The sequence below is a fragment of the Podarcis bocagei genome, assembly GCF_964188305.1.
Source record: "Podarcis bocagei genome assembly, chromosome: 3".
NCBI lineage: Eukaryota > Metazoa > Chordata > Lepidosauria > Squamata > Lacertidae > Podarcis > Podarcis bocagei.
This window is the reverse complement of record NC_138127.1, coordinates 109154576-109173811: the sequence shown is the minus strand read 5'-3', so window position 1 is coordinate 109173811 and position 19236 is coordinate 109154576. Positions and strand designations below refer to the sequence as shown.

Here is a 19236-nt window from a genome sequence, read left to right as displayed (position 1 = left end):
TTGTGACTTCCCTTGATCAATGGCAGAACCTACCCCAGACCCAGTTTAGAAACCCCCTTGTTTTGGGGCCCTTCCCTGATACATGTCAAGTTTCCTCTGCTACGCCTCATCCTTCCTTCAGCACGAATTGCCAGGATCATCATTAAAGTTTGCTTGAAAGAATCTCTACCTGTTGTCTGTCAACTATCTCAAACTGTCTCAAATTAACCACAAGCCAGCCTTGCAGAGGTTACTCATTAACCCCTTTTTTCCTGGAAAGTGGCCCTCCTTGCCTTCTCCCAGTTCCAGCAGCTGTTCTCCTGAGATCTGCTGTAGACCACACCCGCCTTGTCTCGGAGGAAGACCCTCAGTCTCCTGCTAAGCTTTCCTTTGGATATTCAAAGAAGCCACAAACACAATGGTAAGAAAACTCTCTTTTTAATTTATATATATATATATATATATATATATATATAATCTCCTGGATATAGATATATATATATATCTCCTGGAATGGATCTTGTTCTTCATTTTGAAGCTGGTGGGTGCGGGGAGCAGAGGGAGAACCAGACACAGTGGCTTAAAAGGCCATCCATGCACTTAGAATCACAGAATCGTAGCGTTGGGAGGGACACCTGAGGATCATCTAGTCCAGCCCCCCTGCAATTCAGGAGTCGCAGCTTTCCATTGAACCATGGGAGTGGAGTGAACAGAACAAAACTGTTCCCTTAAGTTGGCTTGGAACGGCTGTCGCCAAAAGCAGTGCAAATGTGAAAGGGTTTTATTTTTAAAAATGTTGTTGTCATTTAGTCGTTTAGTCGTGTCCGCCTCTTCGTGACCCCATGGACCAGAGCACGCCAGGCACTCCTGTCTTCCACTGCCTCCTGCAGTTTGGTCAGGCTCATGCTGGTAGCTTCAAGAACACCGTCCAGCCATCTCATCCTCTGTCGTCCCCTTCTCCTTGTGCCCTCCATCTTTCCCAACATCAGGGTCTTTTCCAGGGAGTCTTCTCTTCTCATGAGGTGGCCAAAGTCTTGGAGCCTCAGCTTCAGGATCTGTCCTTCCAGTGAGCACTCAGGGCTGATTTCCTTCAGAATGGAGAGGTTGGATCTTCTTGCAGTCCATGGGACTCTCAAGAGTCTCCTCCAGCACCAGAATTCAAAAGCATCAATTCTTAGGCGATCAGCCTTCTTGATGGTCCAGCTCTCACTTCCATACATCACTACTAGGAAAACCATAGCTTTTACTATACGGACCTTTGTTGGCAAGGTGATGTCTCTGCTTTTTAAGATGCTGTCTAGGATTTTTTAAATAAAATGTATTTATTTAGTTTTTCCGATTAAAACGTTACAGTCACATATCCAACATGCCAAGAAAAAGCACACCAAGAACTCAGGCCAATGTAAGTTTCAATAGTGGGAGTGGTCCCTACTCACAAATCAATAGTCAATAGTAACAAAAACTTATCCATTCAAAATCTTTTCTGTGCGTTTTCAATTTGGAAGTGAGCCTGTTACCTTTTATATGCACTTAAAGGGGTAGATGAGACCCCCTAGATCTTCTCAACAGCACAGAGTTCTAAAGTTCAGCTGCAGTTTAATTTGAGGTCTTAAAGAAATGATGTATAATCCTGATAGCTATTCAGACCCGTAGGGGTCATGGTTTTAAGTAAACACACAGAAAAGCTCAAGATACACGTTGATCTACCCACACGTAGTTGTTACCCCTGAGAAACATAGAAAATAACAGGATATATTTATCCGAAAGTCTTCAAACTTACACAACCCTTTAAAAATTGGCTGATGAAGGTGAATACATCGAAACGGGGCCCTGTCCTGGTTTGTAATCCATAATTGACTTCTGACAAGTATGCTCTATGTTTAAAACTGAGACCTTTACGTCGAATTTGACTTCTGACTTCTGTTCAGTGATTGAAACTAAGACTTCCACGCCAAATCCGACTATGGACTAACATAAACTTACCTCTACACATAAACTCTTATCCCTAATTCTGTAACGAATTATTGTGTTATACATATCTTTATGAGTTTGTAATCTGTTAGAGTTTGTAACCTCTATTTGAGTTTGTCATACTTGTCAGAATACATACTTTTGAATGGATTAGTTTTTGTTACTATTGACTGTTGATTTGTGATTAGGGACCACTCCCACTATTGAAACTTACATTGGCCTGAGTTCTTGGTGTGCTTTTTTCTTGGTATATTTAATAACAAGTACTCCAACTTATCTTACATATCCAACATGCAACATAAAAACAAGATTCCAGAGCTTCCCCCCTCCCTTTGTGGGTCCTATTGTGAATCATTTCCTCCTGCGTCTTTTATGATAATCCAAATCCTTTACCTCTCCATTGTGTCCAAAATTCACATTAAACTACAAGTGATATTCCAATCCAACTTACGATTTCAGCTGTTTACAATGTATTTTAAGATAAGTTATAAAATTTTGGTCTTCCTGACTTCTGATTCTTCCGGTCATTTTAGCCGTTTCGGCATAATCCATCAACCTGATCTGCCATTTTTCTCTGGTCGGGACTGCATCTTCTTTCCATCTCTGGGCCAATAACATCTGCGCAGCCATGGTCGTGTACATAAATTGTCTTTTCTGCTCCCTTGGGATTTCGGCACCTGAACGTCAAAGGGTTTTTCACTTCACCCGATGTAAATGCCTACCCAGTACTTTCTGGTGGAAGAAATCAACACCTTGGAGCAATATCATCAGCAAGACCATCAGCAATAAAAGGGCAAGGGATGTCCGTATGTGGCCATATAATGGGCAATAGGTGTCCATGAGGATGTCCCAGCGCTGAAACCATCCTGAATGGTGATGTAAGCAAAATCTGCTCCTTTTCCCTTATGGGGGTATCCAAGAGCCCGTATAGAGTCCTTAAGTGGGTTCCCTATCGGTAGGAGAAAATAACAGAGGCCAACCAGAGAATATTGAGAAGCAAAGCAGCTAGTAAGCCTGATCTTTATTGATCTGTTGCAACAGGGTGCTCCCCTCTCCCGCAGGAGAGAGGAGGGACCCAGAACAATGGTGTGCAAGCCCTGATTTAAACTTTTAAAACTGCCCACCCTGTAGCCCAAGGTAAAGGGTAAAGGTAAAGGGACCCCTGACCATTAGGTTCAGTCGTGGCCGACTCTGGGGTTGCGGTGCTCATCTCACTTTATTGGCCGAGGGAGCCAGCGTACAGCTTCCGGGTCATGTGGCCAGCATGATTAAGCCGCTTCTGTCGAACCAGAGCAGCGCACGGAAACACCGTTTACCTTCCCGCCGGAGCGGTACCTATTTATCTACTTGCACTTTGATGTGCTTTCAAACTGCTGGGGGGGGGCAGGAGCAGGGACCGAGCAATGGGAGCTCACCCTGTCGCGGGGATTCAAACCTCCAGCCTTCTGATCGGCAAGTCCTAGGCTCTGTGGTTTAACCCACAGCGCCACCCGCGTCTTGTAGCCCCAGACCACCTCCCAAAACATCATACATACATTCCAGAAGGAGGCAGTCTACAGCAGAGGAGACGGTCTACAGCAGAAATCCTGCCTGCCGGGGTACCTGATAATGGTCACTGGTTGCATTACCTGGGCAGCCTGGCCATTCTTTTGTGATGGTAAATACTTTAGTTCCTGAACCCAGGTCACAGGCTCACCCTATTCATACACAGATACGCCCTTAAGACAGGTAAGCAAAAGACAATGGAGAGGCTTTGCCATTTCCTTCCTCCTTGCAGAGAAACATTTGAAGTCAATTTGGGAGAGTCAAAATGGTTTCAGGATTGTTCTCCTGTGCTATTTCAGACACGCGGTCTACATACTTATGTGTTTGCCTTGTAAATTTATGAACATTTAGTTTTTATATTTGAGACCTTAACTTCTTATAACAATGGTATTTGTTTTGTGCCTCTGGGCGTTAGGTCCATGGCCAAGGTGGTGTCAGATTCCAGAACTGGGCTAAGACTTATGGCTCCTCCCCGGAGATGTATTTTCAGCCAACTACGGTGGATGAGATCAAGGAGGTAAGTGGAGGGAGGTTCCAGTCAGTGTGACTTTCCCAACTTTCCCTAGAGAGCCAGTGTGGTGTAGTGGTTAAGAGCGGTAGTCACGTAATCTGGGAAACCGGGTTCGTATCTCCGCTCCTCCACATGCAGCTGCTGGGTGACCTTGGGTCAGTCACACTTCTGTGTGAAGTCTCTCAGCCCCACTCACCTCACAGAGTGTTTGTTGTGGGGGAGGAAGGGAAAGGAGTATGTTAGCCGCTTTGAGACTCCTGAAGGGGAGTGAAAGGCGGGATATCAAATCCAAACTCTTCTTCTTCTTCTTCTAGATATCAGGTGTAGGACAGACAAACAAAGCTCACCCTTCTAGCCTTCCATCTTTATGGTCTTGGAAGACCAGGAGAAGGATGCCGTAGCCACAAGCTCAGTGGGGAGCCAGGGTCAGCAAGGGTTAAAGTCACATGGGAAACGTCAACAACATATCTCTGAGATATGACTCCAAAAGCATAGAGCAAGTAAAAAAAGAACAATGATTTTGGCCAAGGCCTTTGTCAGCGGCCTTCATTTTTCCCTACAATTTACCCAACGTGAGCACCAGAAAACCATGCACAATTGAAATCTCATCTGAATAATCTCCATTAGTTCAATCGGCGTGACATCGAGGATTTTGAAACGGGGCCTTTCTGACTTGAATATGCAAACACTTGTTTTTAACTTGGGTTCATCAGAGGGGGCATCGTTGCCAGTGGGAGCTGGTACAGCAGAAAGTGGGAGGCCACTGGTGGGCAGGGCCAACTCATTCTAGGCTGGTCCCCATCCTCCTGCTACCTGTTCAATTCTACATCTATGTATGCTGGCTGGACCTGTGGGAGTTGTAGTTTGAAAGATCTGGAGGGCGCCAAGTGAAGGAGGAGCCTTCAGAGATCATGGAGGGGATGGGAAGTGGAAAGGTGGGGTGGAATATAAGTGCACCTCAAGGCCTCAGGGTATGGATGTGGAACCTGTGACCCTCAAGACTCCAACTCCCATCATCCCTGACCATTGGCTATTCTGGCTGGGGCTGTTGAGAGTTGGAATCCTGCAACATCCAGAGGACCACGGCTTCCACTTCCTTGAGCTCGGGGGTCACCTCTGTACCAATGTCTGGTCACCCTCTCTGCAGATCTTGGATCTGGCCAGGCAGAAGAGTAAGAAGGTGAAAGTGGTCGGAGGTGGACATTCCCCCTCGGACATTGCCTGCACGGATGACTACATGATCGAGATGGGAAGGATGAACAAGGTGCTCAAGGTAAGAGAGCAGGATTCTCCATTTCTGGGTCCTTCTCATGACCCACATAGCTCAGATTCCACCTCACACTACCTGGCCAGAGAGATGACCTGGAGCAGAGCTCACCCATAGGGTGACCTCCAGAACGTATTAGGAGACATACTGGGCGAGGATGAAATTGAATAAGTCAAACCTTAAACTGCAATTGTGTGCAATTTGGGTTATAAACAGCAACATTGGGTGAGCAGGAAGCCACTATGTCAGGAGTGCGTGCAGGAGCCAGACCCTGTGACCAGTAGGGCTTCGCAGGACTGGGGCCTTCCTAAGTTTGTTCTGAAGAGGCAAGGTGCAGCCTCACAGGTGAGGCCGATTGGTAACTCACTGCACCTGGTGGCAAGAGCTGGGAAGGGATATAAGGTCAACATTTCCCTTCGGCTCTTTGCCACAGCAACACTTTTCCTGCCTTGCTGTGTTTGACTCCTTGCTTCTTGATCCTTGGACCCCTGACTTCGTAACGCCTTGATTCTCGGACCCTTGGCTTCCTGACTCCTGGCTTCTGGACTCCCGTCCCTGCTCTCACCCCACCATCTTGTCCCCGGTCCCGATGTCCCCAGCTGGGACTTTGATCACCCGTGAACCGGACCGTGACACACTAGTTTTGTTGAATTGGGATATAATTGTCAAGTAGCAAATGTAACTTCCTATATGGTACAAAAGAATAAAATATTATTATATATAGGTAAAGGTAAAGGGACCCCTGACCATTAGGTCCAGTCGTGGCTGATTCTGGGGTTGCGGCGCTCATCTCGCTTTACTGGCCGAGGGAGCCAGCGTACAGCTTCCGGGTCATCTGGCCAGCATGACTAAGCCGCTTCTGGCAAACCAGAGCAGTGCACGGAAACGTCGTTTACCTTCCCGCTGGAGTGGTACCTATTTATCTACTTGCACTTTGATGTGCTTTCAAACTGCTAGGTGGGCAGGAGCAGGGACCAAGCAACAGGGGCTCACCCCGTCCTGGGGATTTGAACCGCCGACCTTCTGATCTGCAAGCCCTAGGCTCTGTGATTCAACCCACAGCACCACCCACATCCCATTATTATATATAGATACAGATAAAAGAGCCAATCTTATCACTTGCAGGTGGACAAAGAGAAGAAGCAAGTAACAGCAGAGGCTGGCATCCTTCTCTCTGATTTGAACACCGAGTTGAGCAAACACGGCTTGGCTTTGCCCATGTAAGTAAGACAACTTTGCAAGTGCTGAAATGCCACCAATATCAGCGCTTGGGAGGCACCGGGTTGGCAAAGGCCGCTGTGAGTCAAAGGCCCCAGCTGGGATCTTTCACCCCCGATGCCCTCTCTTTAGCCGAGACGGCACTCAGAAGCCTTTGTGGCAAATGAGTTCTTTTGAGGAGTGACCTGCGGGAGGCAATGGGCTCGCAGCATCGCATGCAAATTTGCTCAGATGCCCTGACATTGGGGCCAAAGGAGCCTTTTAATCACAGAAGGGCTTAATAAGATTGACCCCTCTTTTTTGTCCTTCCATCTGCGGAATAATTGCACGTTCCCTGCAATTCAGGACTGTTGTTCTGCTGCAGTTTGGGTGAAACTATTAGTTGGAAGGAAAGGTTCGCATTGGAGGGGAAATGTCGAAAAGGCAGGTTTGCCTGCAAATTTGGGGCAGGCTGGAGTGCTATTTCAGTCGCACCAAGCTGCACACATCTCAAAGGAATATCTGTATTGTCAGAAATGCAGATCAACAGCCAAGGCACCTTCCTATTTCAATGCGCTTGTTCTGCGGCTTGATGTGCCGTGACATGCGTGTCTCATTTCATTTTGGCGTGTTCAGGATCCGGAGCAGGTGGCAATTAATTACCTTTTGTGCCAAACGTCACGTTCGCTAATATCATTGTCTCAGCAGCCGCCTTGGGGAATAAACAATAGAGAAAGCCTCTGCCTTCTTAGCTACAGCTCACATCCCCCCCTTTTCCCCACCTTCAGTCTAGGAGCTGTTTCGGATGTGACAGCCGCCGGCGTTGTTGGCACCGGAACCCACAACACGGGGCTCAGGCACGGCATTTTGGCGACGCAGGTAAGAACCACACGGGCTGTAGCCGGAGGAGTCCAGGTGACTGGCAAGCAAGCAGGTCACACGGCAACTTCTCAAGTAGCACAAAACTGATGGTGCAGCTGAGCAGGACTTGAAGAGTAAAAGCTTTGTCCTAATATTCACCAGGGGACGCGGGTGGTGCTGTGGTCTAAACCACAGAGCCTGGGGCTTGCTGATCAGAAGGTTCACAGTTCGAATCCCCGTGACGGGGTGAGCTCCCATTGCTCGGTCCCTGCTCCTGCCCACCTAGCAGTTCGAAAGCACGTCAAAGTGCAAGTAGATCAATAGGTACCACTTCGGCGGGAAGGTAAACGGTGTTTCCATGCGCTGTTCTGGTTTGCCAGAAGCGGCTTAGTCATGCTGGCCACATGACCCGGAAGCTGTACGCCGGCTCCCTCGGCCAATAAAGCGGGATGAGCATCGCAGCCCCAGAGTCGTCTGCAACTGGACCGAACGGTCAGGGGTCCCTTTACCCTTTACCTTTAAAATTCTCCAAAAAAGAGAGCTTATAAGGAGATCCTGCTGGATCAGCCCCAAAAGTCCACATATCCTAAGACATATCTCAGTAAAGGGTAAAGGAGCCCTGGACGGGTAAGTCCAGTCAAACTATGGGGTTGCGGTGCTCATCTCGCTTTCAGGCCGAGGGAGCCAGCGTTTGTCCACAGACAGCTTTCCAGGTCATGTGTCCAGCATGACTAAAATGCTTCTGGCGCAACGGGACACAGTGACGGAAACCAGAGCTCATGGAAACACCGTTTACCTTCCCACTGCAACGGTACCTATTTATCTACTTGTGCTGGTGTGCTTTCGAACTGCTAGGTTGGCAGGAGCTGGGACAGAGCAACGGGAGCTCACCTCCGTTCCGGAGGCCCATTTGCAACCTGAAGAGTACGCAACCCGCGTCTGCGCGTCTGTGCATGCGCAGGTCGCGATTTGCCACTTCTGTGCATGTGCATGATGTCATTTTGCGCGTCTGCGCATGTGTGAGCGACGAAACCTGGAAGTAACCCTTTCCGGTACTTCCGGGTCGCTGTGGGACACAACCTGAAAACCCACAACGTGAAGCAAACATAACATGAGGTATGACTGTACATATATACCTAGGTATTACTGAAATGTATACAGTGGTACCTCGGGTTACAGACGCTTCAGGTTACATATGCTTCAGGTTACAGACTCCGCTAACCCAGAAATAGTACCTCAGGTTAAGAACTTTGCTTCAGGATGAGAACAGAAATCCTGCTCCGGCGGTGCAGCGGCAGCAGGAGGCCCCATTAGCTAAAGTGGTGCTTCAGGTTAAGAACAGTTTCAGGTTAAGAAGGGACCTCCAGAACGAATTAAGTTCTTAACCCGAGGTACCACAGTACCTACTGTTTCACTAAAGGACTGTCAAATTTGTGCACTCATTTACCAAAGATGCGCCGCACTAGCTGCGGCGCTTGTCATTCACAACGGCGGCGCTTGTCAGACTTGGCGGCTCTGGGCGGATCTTTGCACCCTGGCGGTGCATATGCTAAAGACTCCCCTGGTTAGAAGGGACCCCAAGGGTCATCCAGTCCAACCCCCTGCAATGTAGGAATCTTTTTGCCCAACGTAGGACTTGAATCCGCGACCCGGAGATCGAGTCTCATGCTCTACCGAGTGAGCCATCCTAGTGACTAGATGTGCCATTGGTCTCATCCACCAGGCTATTCTTACGTTCTTACTTTCATTTCTCTGACCTGAATCTTCCAGCTTTCAGATGTCCACAAAATCTTGTGTTATGAGAGAGAAAGAGAAACATTCCTCTATCTACTTTCTCTCACGTCGCCTTTAACTTGCCTTTTCGTTAAACTCAAAAGTCCCAAACCTTGCAATATTTCCTCGTATGGGAGTCACTTCCAGTTTAGGAAAACATTTTCCTAAACAGATGTATCCTTCTAGCTTTAATAATAAAACATAGGAGGGGGATTGCTATAAGATCAATGATGTGAGAACAGGAATGGAACCAAACCAGATGGCAATTTGACAGGCGGTGAGATCATTAGCAGTTTCCCCCTAGATTTAAGGTGGCAGGAAACGCCGAGGAAAATTGGGCATTTTAAAAATCGTTTGTCTTGCGCCAAGCACCCACAGCGAAACGCTCCCTCAAGATATGCAGAGGGAGCCCCCATATTTCTCACAGCAGCAGTCAGGGCTGCCCAGAAATGAAGGAAGGTGAACGGCAAAGGTACAGGGTGATGAAGATTCAGCTAGGGGCACCCGGGCACCCAACTGCTTACGTTCAGAAATGATGGGAGTTTGTAAGGTCCCTGGAGCACCGAGACAAAAAGGAAGCCTGCAAAAGAGATTATTATTAATTCAAAGAATGTGATTATTATTTATAGCCCACTCTTTAGCCAAGACCAGCCCCCAAAGCAGATTACAATTAAGCTGCAATAACAAAGGTGCAATAACTTTGGGGATATATTATGGGGAAATAACTGTCTTTCCTGGCCCCGGGCTGTTACCACTGAGTTATTTACTTGCTTGGAGCAAAAAAATCACTGATAAAACTCCCACAAACATCGTGCATCACTGTTAGACTCAGCTCAGTATGCTGTCTTCCAGCCTCTGATAGCCAAGTGCTCTCTGAACATTTTGGACTACAACTCCCATCAGCCACAACCAGCATGGGTGATGGGAGTTGTAGTCCACGACAACTGCAGGGTGCCAGGATGACAAAGGCTGCTGTAGTCATTTATTTTGCAACCGTCTGTCGTCTATTGATTTAGAAGCCAGGAGGGTCTTTGCCCATCAGGTTATCTATTTTATTTGTTTATCTGTAACATTTATATGCCACCTTTCTTTCCAAGGAGTCCAAAGTGGTGTGCATGGTTCTCCTTCTCCCTCGTTCATCCTCACAACAACCCTGTGAGGTAGGTTAAGAGATAGGGACTGGCCCAAGCTTCAGGTCTGAGTGGGGATCGAACCCTGGTCTCCCAGGTCCAACACTCTAACCGTTAATGCCACACTAGCTGGCTTATATACACATGAGAAAGAAGAAGAAAAAGAGTTTGGATTTGATATCCCGCCTTATCACTACCCGAAGGAGTCTCAAAGTGGCTAACAATCTCCTTTCCCTTCCTCCCCCACAACAAACACTCTGTGAGGTGAGTGGGGCTGAGAGACTTCAGAGAAGTGTGACTGGCCCAAGGTCACCCAGCAGCTGCATGTGGAGGAGCGGAGATGCAAACCCGGTTCACCAGATTACGAGTCCACCACTCTTAACCACTACACCTCCCTGGCTCTGTTAGATGTAAGAGGTGACATGATTAGCCCATCTTTGAGTATCTGAAGGGCTATTGTCACGTGGAAGATGGAGCAAGCTTGTTCAAGGATCTGGAAACTAAGCCTGATGAGGAACGGTTGAAGGAGCTGGGTATGCTTAGCCTGGAAAAGAGGAGACTGGGAGGAGATAGGATTTGTTGTTGTTGTTTAGTCATTTAGTCGTGTCCGCCTCTTTGTGACCCTCTGGACCAGAGCACGCCAGGCCCTCCTGTCTTCCACTGCCTCCCGCAGTTTGGTCAAACTCATGCTGGTAGCTTTGAAAACACTGTCAACCATCTCGTTCTCTGTCGTCCCCTTCTCCTTGTGCCCTCCATCTTTCCCAACTTCAGGGTCTTTTCCAGGGAGTCTTCTCTTCTCATGAGGTGGCCAAAGTCTTGGAGCCTCAGCTTCAGGATCTGTCCTTCCAGTGAGCACTCAGGGCTGATTTCCTTCAGAATGGAGAGGTTTGATCTTCTTGCAGTCCATGGGACTCTCAAGAGTCTCCTCCAGCACCATAATTCAAAAGCATCAATTCTTCGGCGATCAGCCTTCTTTATGGTCCAGCTCTCACTTCCATACATCACTACTGGGAAAACCATAGCTTCAACTATACAGACCTTTGTCGGCAAGGTGACATCTCTCTTCAGATACCTCAAGGGCTGTCACATGGAGGAGGGAACAAGCTTGTTTGATCTGGAGAGTAGGACCCAAACCAATGGCTTCAAGTTATGAGAAAGGAGATTCTGACTCAATATCAGGAAGAACTTTCTGACATTAAGAGCTGATCGACAGTGGAACAGTCTCCTTCACGAGGTGGTTGACTCTCCAAATTACAAGAAAGATGTTCGTAGCTAAAACCTTAGGGAGAACCTTCTAGTGGTGAGAGCTGTTCAGTGGTGGAACGGACTCCCTAGGAAGGTGGTTGACTCTCCAAGGTCACTCAGTGGTCTTTATGGTCTAGTGAGAACTTGAACCCTGATCTCTCAGGTCCTAGTCTGACACTCACTAACCACTTTACCAAACAAGCTCTCATTGACACGTGCCAGCAAAATCGAGGAAGAAACTTGCTGCACCTTGGAGACAAGCACATTATTATTATTTTAAAAATGGCATCATAAGCTTTTGTGCACTTGAATCCGCGTCATCAGGAGCAGGAGAAAAACGATGCCAGCAACTCACCCTAACGAAATTAATTGGCATTTATTTCCAAGAGGCAATAACAGGGACACTGATTTATCAGGGATTGGCAGGTAATGTGAAACTCTCAATGATTTACGAATCCCACCCAGCCCCCTCCTCGCTCACACACACAGAGAAGCAAATTCACCTGATCTGTGAATGAAGTATTTACCAATTTACCAATCTCATACGTCTCGTAGTTTTTTTGTGGGGGTGTTATGTGGAAGCTGTGGGCTTTGTGTTTTTGGGGAACACAGAGCTCCCCCACTTCCACGTTATTTGTGATATCATTACCATCACCCCAAGGCTCTTTGCGAGATGAATGGCTGTTCCTGGCTCGGATTTTGCAGCGGCGGGATGGATTATCCGGCTTCCAACGCAATTGATAGATTCCATGCACCTTGCAAAAAAACACTTATAAGACTTATAAGAAGTGACGGATAGGCGGGGGGCGGGGGAAGGAGAAGGGAGGGAAGGAGAAAGGAAGCTAATAAAAGGGGGCAGGTGATCGATAGGAAGACAAAAGAGGCAGGGCAGCGGCTGCCGTTCGGGAATCGACATTAGTTAAAATTCATGAGCAGCCGTCAAAAACAAGTCCATAAAATAACTAAAAGAGAAAATTCTAAGACATGAGAGAAGGGTTGGTGGTTTGGCAGTGGGAAGAGGCGGCTGTCAATCTGCAGTTGCCAGCAGAGACCCCAGAAATCTTGCAAAGGTCCTCACTTCCCGCACAGCCTGAAATTTCTCCTTTCCAATTGGCCCTTGAGTGCATGAAGACTAGCTGCTGCAGCGCTCCCTCCAAAATGTCCTGCTTTCGGCCACGGTAACTATAGTAAAGGTAAAGGGACCCTTGACCGTTAGGTCCAGTTGTGGCCAACTCTGGGGTTGCGGCGCTCATCTCGCTTTATTGGCCGAGGGAGCCGGCGTACAGCTTCCGGGTTATGTGGCCAGCATGACTAAGCCACTTCTGGCGAACCAGAGCAGCGCACGGAAACGCCTTTTACCTTCCTGCTGGAGCAGTACCTACTTATCTACTTGCACTTTGACATGCTTTCGAACTGCTAGGTTGGCAGGAGCAGGGACTGAGCAACGGGAGCTCACCCCGTCACGGGGATTCGAACCGCCGACCTTCTGATCGGCAAGTCCTAGGCTCTGTGGTTTAACCCACAGCGCCACCTGTGTCCCAGGTGCATTCCGCCGGTAACTATAGAGGCCCTATAACTCTTGTACCCCATATAAGCATGCAAGAAGCACCTGCTGAATCAGGGCAAAGGCCCATCTAGTCATAGAATCATAGAATCCTAGAGTTGGAAGAGACCACAAGGGCCATCGAGTCCAACCCCCTGCCAAGCAGGAAACACCATCAGAGCAACTCTGATTCTTTGGTGCCCTCGGCCTCTCTCCCAGGAAGTAGTCAAGCTCAGAACCGTCGCTGCCTCCCCTCTCCGTCTCTTGCTCTCTCAGCGCTCCAGGATTCAAATAGATTTGCAGTAATTGGTGTCTCACATCCGCCTCTAATGGGTCCCATTTTTCGGGGCTTTAGGCTGCATTTGCTAGGATTAAGACGGCACAGGCAAGAGCCTGCGCTCCCTGGATGATTCAGGATAACCGAGACGTCCTCTTTTGGGCAGCTACCAAGATGTGTGCCGTTACAGGAATCTGTAATGTGGCCACAAGTGTGTATAGTTCAGATTGCACCTTATCTTTCAAAGCAAAGAAAATCAATGGGGAGAGGGGTATAGGGGAATTTGAAATATTATTTATAATATAAAAGCTTTAATATACAATTTCTAACTGTGTTGTATTTGTATACGGCAAAGAGACGTTTAGAGTAATTAGATCTATTTTAATTTAGTTAATTATTTAATAGGTTTATGTTAGAAAATGATTACAGATGTTGAATTTGATGTTTGCAATTTTTCTTTTTTCGGTTTTGGAAATAAAAAAAGGAAATCAATGAATGGCAGGAGTAACTATGATTCTCTTATGACCTGTTATCTGTGGGAATTATAATTAATAAGGATATAACATTTTCTCTTCCATCCCCCCCCCCCTTACAAGACTAGAATTCAGGGGCACCCAATGAAGCTGAATGCTAAACGTATTAAACTGTGATATACTGCATATGAAGTATACTCGTAATCTGGGGAACCAGGTTCGCGTCTCCACCCCTCCACCTGCAGCTGCTGGGTGACCTTGGGCTAGTCACACTTCTCTGAAGTCTCTCAGCCCCACTCACCTCACAGAGTGTTTGTTGTGGGGGAGGAAGGGAAAGGAGAATGTTAGCCGCTTTGAGACTCCTGAAGGGGAGTGAAAGGCGGGATATCAAATCCAAACTCTTCTTCTTCTACTAGCCAGGATGGCTGTGTTCTGCCTCCACAGTCAAAGGCAGTGATGCTTTTGAATACCAAGTGTTGGAAACCAGAGGAGGTTGAGAGTGTTGCTGTTGTGCTCAGGTCCTGATTGTGGATTTTATACAGGCAGGTGGTTGGCCGCTGTGAGAACAGGAGGCTAGACTAGATGGGCCAGGGGCCTGATCCGGCAGGCTTTTCTTAAGTCCTAGTGTTGAGAGTACTGAACACAATGGACCAATGGTCTAATTCCAGCTCGGCATAAGGCAGCTCCCTATGGGAGCAGCACGCTTGCTGTATTAATAAAAATAGGCAAGCCTCTGAGTTATACAGGACTCCGTAGCGAGCAGAAACTGTGATCCGAAACACTGCCACAAAAAGGTTAATGGAATTTGCCACCTGGTTTCACTCTGAGCTCAAACAGGCAAAGAGGCACCTGCAGAGAGCTTACTGTAAATATCAGACCTCCAGGTCGCCTCTCTTATTTACTGCATACATCTCTCTTAGACAGAAGTAAAGGTAAAGGGACCCCTGACCATTAGGTCCAGTCGTGGCCGACTCTGGGGTTGTGGCGCTCATCTCGCTTTATTGGCCGAGGGAGCCGGCGTACAGCTTCCGGGTCATGTGGCCAGCATGACTAAGCCGCTTATGGTGAACAGCGCACGGAAACGGCGTTTACCTTCCCGCTGGAGTGGTACCTGTTTATCTACTTGCACTTGGATGTGCTTTCGAACTGCTAGGTGGGCAGGAGCAGGGACCGAGCAACGGGAGCTCACCCCGTCGCAGGGATTCGAACCACCGACCTTCTGATCAGCAAGTCCTAGGCTCTGTGGTTTAACCCACAGCGCCACCCGCGTCCCTAGATGGAAGTACAAACAGCTAATTAAATGGAAAAGACAGAGAGCCGAAAGAAACGCCTGGTACAGCCTAATAAAGGCCTTGCACCTCAAGGACACATCCTGTTTCTGGAGTACCATATCAGGCCTACTGGAGCATGAGCGTAGTGGGCCGATTTGTACTGTCGAACCCCAAGAATAGACGCAATACTACCGCTCCCTTTTCCAGGACCAGGATGTTCAGCTTAATCACCCAATAGTATCTCCAGAAAACTTACCAGCTTGGCCCTCAGTGTCCACGACTGGAATGAGGATATTGGCTTACCAGTTCTGCCGCTCTCTCTCTTTTTAACAAAAAACCAAAACATCGTAGCAAACAGCATGATGTGGAAATGACAAAACCTCAGCTGCAAAACTTTGCAGAGTGATAGGCAGACCGCTTTCAATTGCTTTTCCGTGTGATTTCCCTGGAGCATGTTTTCTCCTCCGGACCTCTTTGACCTCGCAAAATTACCTATATGGAGAAAAGGCTGAGCAGCAGAGCGGTGCTTTGCTCAAGGTCCCTCTGGGGCTCTTAATTCTACACTCCTCTCATTCTGCGGCTTCCCTGTGCGAGGTTAAGCACAGTCGGAGTTGTCATCGTTAAGGAGGAATTCAGTCAAACTGACAGTGCTGCGGTTTCACCTTGAGCAGGCAAACTCTGCAATCAGGACAGCAGAAAACAATTGCCAGCCAAGCCGGTCCATGAAGGAAGAGCGAACAGGAGCCAGGAGGAAATTTGCTGTGCAGAGAGGTTGGTAGGAAGGCTGGCGCTTAAAGTCAGCTCACTTGCACCGCCTGCTGGAGCAAAGGCTCAGGAGCTCGGAGAAGAGTTAAAGGGATGAGCTTTGGGTTCACAGAAGATGCTAAACTACACAGCGTATCATCCCCAGCCACCTTAGCCAATGCAGAAAGCTTGCAGTGTCTGGGACTTTTCCATTTTAAAGAAAAGGCGAGCGAGTGGCAAGATGGTAGAAGTTTATAAAATTATACACAGCATGGAGAAAGTTTACTGTGTCCAACTCTGGGTGCCACAATTTAAGAAGGGTGTTGATAAGTTGGAAGATGTGCAGAAGAGGGCAACCGAGATGATCAAAGGTCTGGAAACCAAGCCTGATGAGGAATGGTTGAAGGAGCTGGGAAAGAGGAGATTGAGAGGTGATAGGATAGCTATTTTCAAATGTCTCAAGGGCTGTTACATGGAAGAGGGAGCAAGCTTGTTTTCTGCTGCTCTGGGGGGTAAGAATCGAATCAGTGGCTTCAAGGTACAATAAAAGAGATTCCGTCTAAACACCAGGAAGAACCTTATGACAGTAAGAGCTGTTCAACAGTTGAATGGTCTCCCATTGTGGACTCTCCTTCCTTGGAGGTTTTTAAGAAGATGGCTGAATGACCATCTGTCATGGATGCTTTAGTTGAGATTCCTGCATTGCAGAGGGTTAGACTAGACTGCAGAAGAAGAAGAGTTTGGATTTGATATCCGCTTTATCACTACCTGAAGGAGTCTCAAAGCAGCTAACATTCTCCTTTCCCTTCCTCCCCCACGACAAACACTCTGTGAGGTGAGTGGGGCTGAGAGACTTCAGAGAAGTGTGACTAGTCCAAGGTCACCCAGCAGCTGCAGGTGGAAGAGCGGAGATGCGAACCCGGTTCCCCAGATTACGAGACCACCGCTCTTAACCACTACGCCACACTGGCTCTTGCAGCCTTTCTCAACCTGTGGGTTCCCAGATGTTGTTAAACTACAACTCCCATCACCCCTAACTAGCAAGGCCAGAGCTCAGGCGTGATGGGAGTTGTAGTCCAACAACATCTGGGGACCCACAGGTTGAGAACCGCTGGACTAGAGGATACCAAGAGCTCCCTTCCAATTCTATGATTCTGTGAATTTCTTCCAAGCGAAATCTCGGCTGTGGGGGATGGATGGAGAAGGGATCCTTTAGGAAAGATCTCTGTAGGCAGATGTGCACCCATGCGCCCCACGTGCCAGACCTGACTACAGGCAATCGAATGTGAGAACCGACTCCAGCAGGGAGTGCCCTCTTGGTGTCACTATGAAGGCTCCCCCTGCAGTGTTGCGCTTGGGACCCGCCATTCACCAACACTGCCAGCGCACAAACAATACAGCAGCTGAGCCCAAATGTCACCTGAGATAGAAGATGTCATGGCTTGATAAAGGTAAAGGGACCCCTGACCATTAGGTCCAGTCGTGGCCGACTCTGGGGTTGTGGCGCTCATCTCGTTTTATTGGCCGAGGGAGCCGGCGTACAGCTTCCAGGTCATGTGGCCAGCAGGACTAAGCCACTTCTGGCAAACCAGAGCAGCACACGGAAACGCCATTTACCTTCCCGCCAGAGTGGTACCTATTTATCTACTTGCACTTGGACGTGCTTTCAAACTGCTAGGTTGGCAGGAGCAGGGACCGAGCAACGGGAGCTCACCCCGTTGCGGGGATTCAAACCACCAACCTTCTGATCGGCAAGTCCAAGGCTCTGTGGTTTAACCCACAGCGCCACCCGCGTCCCTCTATGGCTTGATAGACGCCACACTAAAGCATGTCTCCCTTCCCTCTTGCTTCCCTTGCAGGTGGTCGCCTTGACGCTGTTGACGGCTTCTGGGGAAACACTGGAGTGCTCCGAATCTGTGAATACTGAGCTGTACCGTGCAGCTTGCGTCCACCTGGGCTGCTTGGGCATCATCCTGACCATCACCTTCCAGTGTGTGCCAGAGTTCTACCTGCAAGAGACAACCTTCCCATCAACGCTCAAAGAGGTAAAATAACGGTGTCATGGAAACATTTTGTTCTTGTTTAGTTGTTTAGTTGTGTCCGACTCTTTGTGACCCCCTGGACCAGAGCACGCCAGGCACTTCTGTCTTCCACTGCCTCCCGCAGTTGGGTCAAACTCATGCTAGTAGCTTCGAGAACACCGTCCAACCATCTCGTCCTCTGCCATCCCCTTCTCCTTGTGCCCTCCATCTATTCCAACATCAGGGGCTTTTCCAGAGAGTCTTCTCTTCTCTTGAGGTGGCCAAAGTCTTGGAGCCTCAACTTCAGGATCTGTCCTTCCAGGGAGCACTCAGGGCTGATTTCCTTCAGAATGGAGAGGTTTGATCTTCTTGCAGTCCATGGGACTCTCAAGAGTCTCCTTCAGCACCAGAATTCAAAAGCATCAATTCTTTGGCGATCAGCCTTCTTTATGGTCCAGCTCTCACTTCCATACATCACTACTGGGAAAACCAGAGCTTTAACTATATGGACCTTTGTTGGCAAGGTGATGTCTCTGCCTTTTAAGATGCTGTCTAGGTAAACATTTGGAAACATTAGGAAGAACTTTCTCTGGTAGGAGCCTTTGGACAATGGAAAGGACTCCATTGAAAGGTGATGGGCTCTCCTTCATTGGATGTTTTTAAGCAGAGGTTGAATGACCATATGTCACAGATGCTTTAGCTGAGATTCCTGCACTGCAGGGGGTTGGACTAGATGACCCCTGGGGATCCCTTAGCCCTCTAAAATTTTACGAGTCTATGAATCAAACTAACACTTTTTTGAGGTGTGTGTTTTATATAAATGCAGTCTCCAAGAACATCTCTTGGCAGGACAAATGATCCTAGAACACTTCAGCCAGCCTGCAATTGCAATTAGTTAATGAATATTCTTCCCACACGCCTACCATCTTCGAGTGTCTCATTTGTTAGAAAATCTTTTAAGCTGAGGACTTTAACTAGGAAGATTAAGTGACTTGCAAGGAGTATCTGTTCTTTGGAAATAGATTTTTCATTGTCTGCTGTGTTTATGTGCCTTTTCCCATGCAACCTGAATTGTTAACCATTTGTTTGCTACACGTAAGCCTGGGAAAATATTTCTGCGTTGGCCTGCACCTCTTCCCCTCCCCCTTATTTTGTCTTTTAAAATTCTCCTAAACAATTTTGTGATCCATTTTGCCTCATATACACACTTTTGCAAGCCGTTCCCTCTAAGGCAAAGCATTTTGAAATTCCGTTCTCACTAAAATACAGTGGTACCTCGGGTTACATATGCTTCAGGTTACAGACGCTTCAGGTTACAGACTCCGCTAACCCAGGAATACTACCTCGGGTTAAGAACTTTGCTTCAGGATAAGAACAGAAATCGTGCTCTGGTGGCACAGCGGCAGCTGGTGGCCCCATTAGCTAAAG

General features: G+C 48.0%; 1 protein-coding gene across 1 annotated transcript in view; it reads left to right on the top strand.

The window, feature by feature from the left end:
• Positions 1 to 268: 268 nt before the first annotated feature.
• Positions 269 to 19236, top strand: part of LOC308584049 (L-gulonolactone oxidase-like) — a 45362-nt gene continuing 26394 nt past the window's right edge. Inside the window, exons 1-6 of the mRNA XM_081188716.1 lie at positions 269 to 400; positions 3911 to 4012; positions 5154 to 5279; positions 6399 to 6493; positions 7259 to 7349; positions 17647 to 17832. Coding sequence (XP_081044842.1) covers positions 398 to 400; positions 3911 to 4012; positions 5154 to 5279; positions 6399 to 6493; positions 7259 to 7349; positions 17647 to 17832 — 603 coding nt within the window. The 5' untranslated portion in view covers positions 269 to 397. The remainder of the gene's footprint in view (positions 401 to 3910; positions 4013 to 5153; positions 5280 to 6398; positions 6494 to 7258; positions 7350 to 17646; positions 17833 to 19236) is intronic.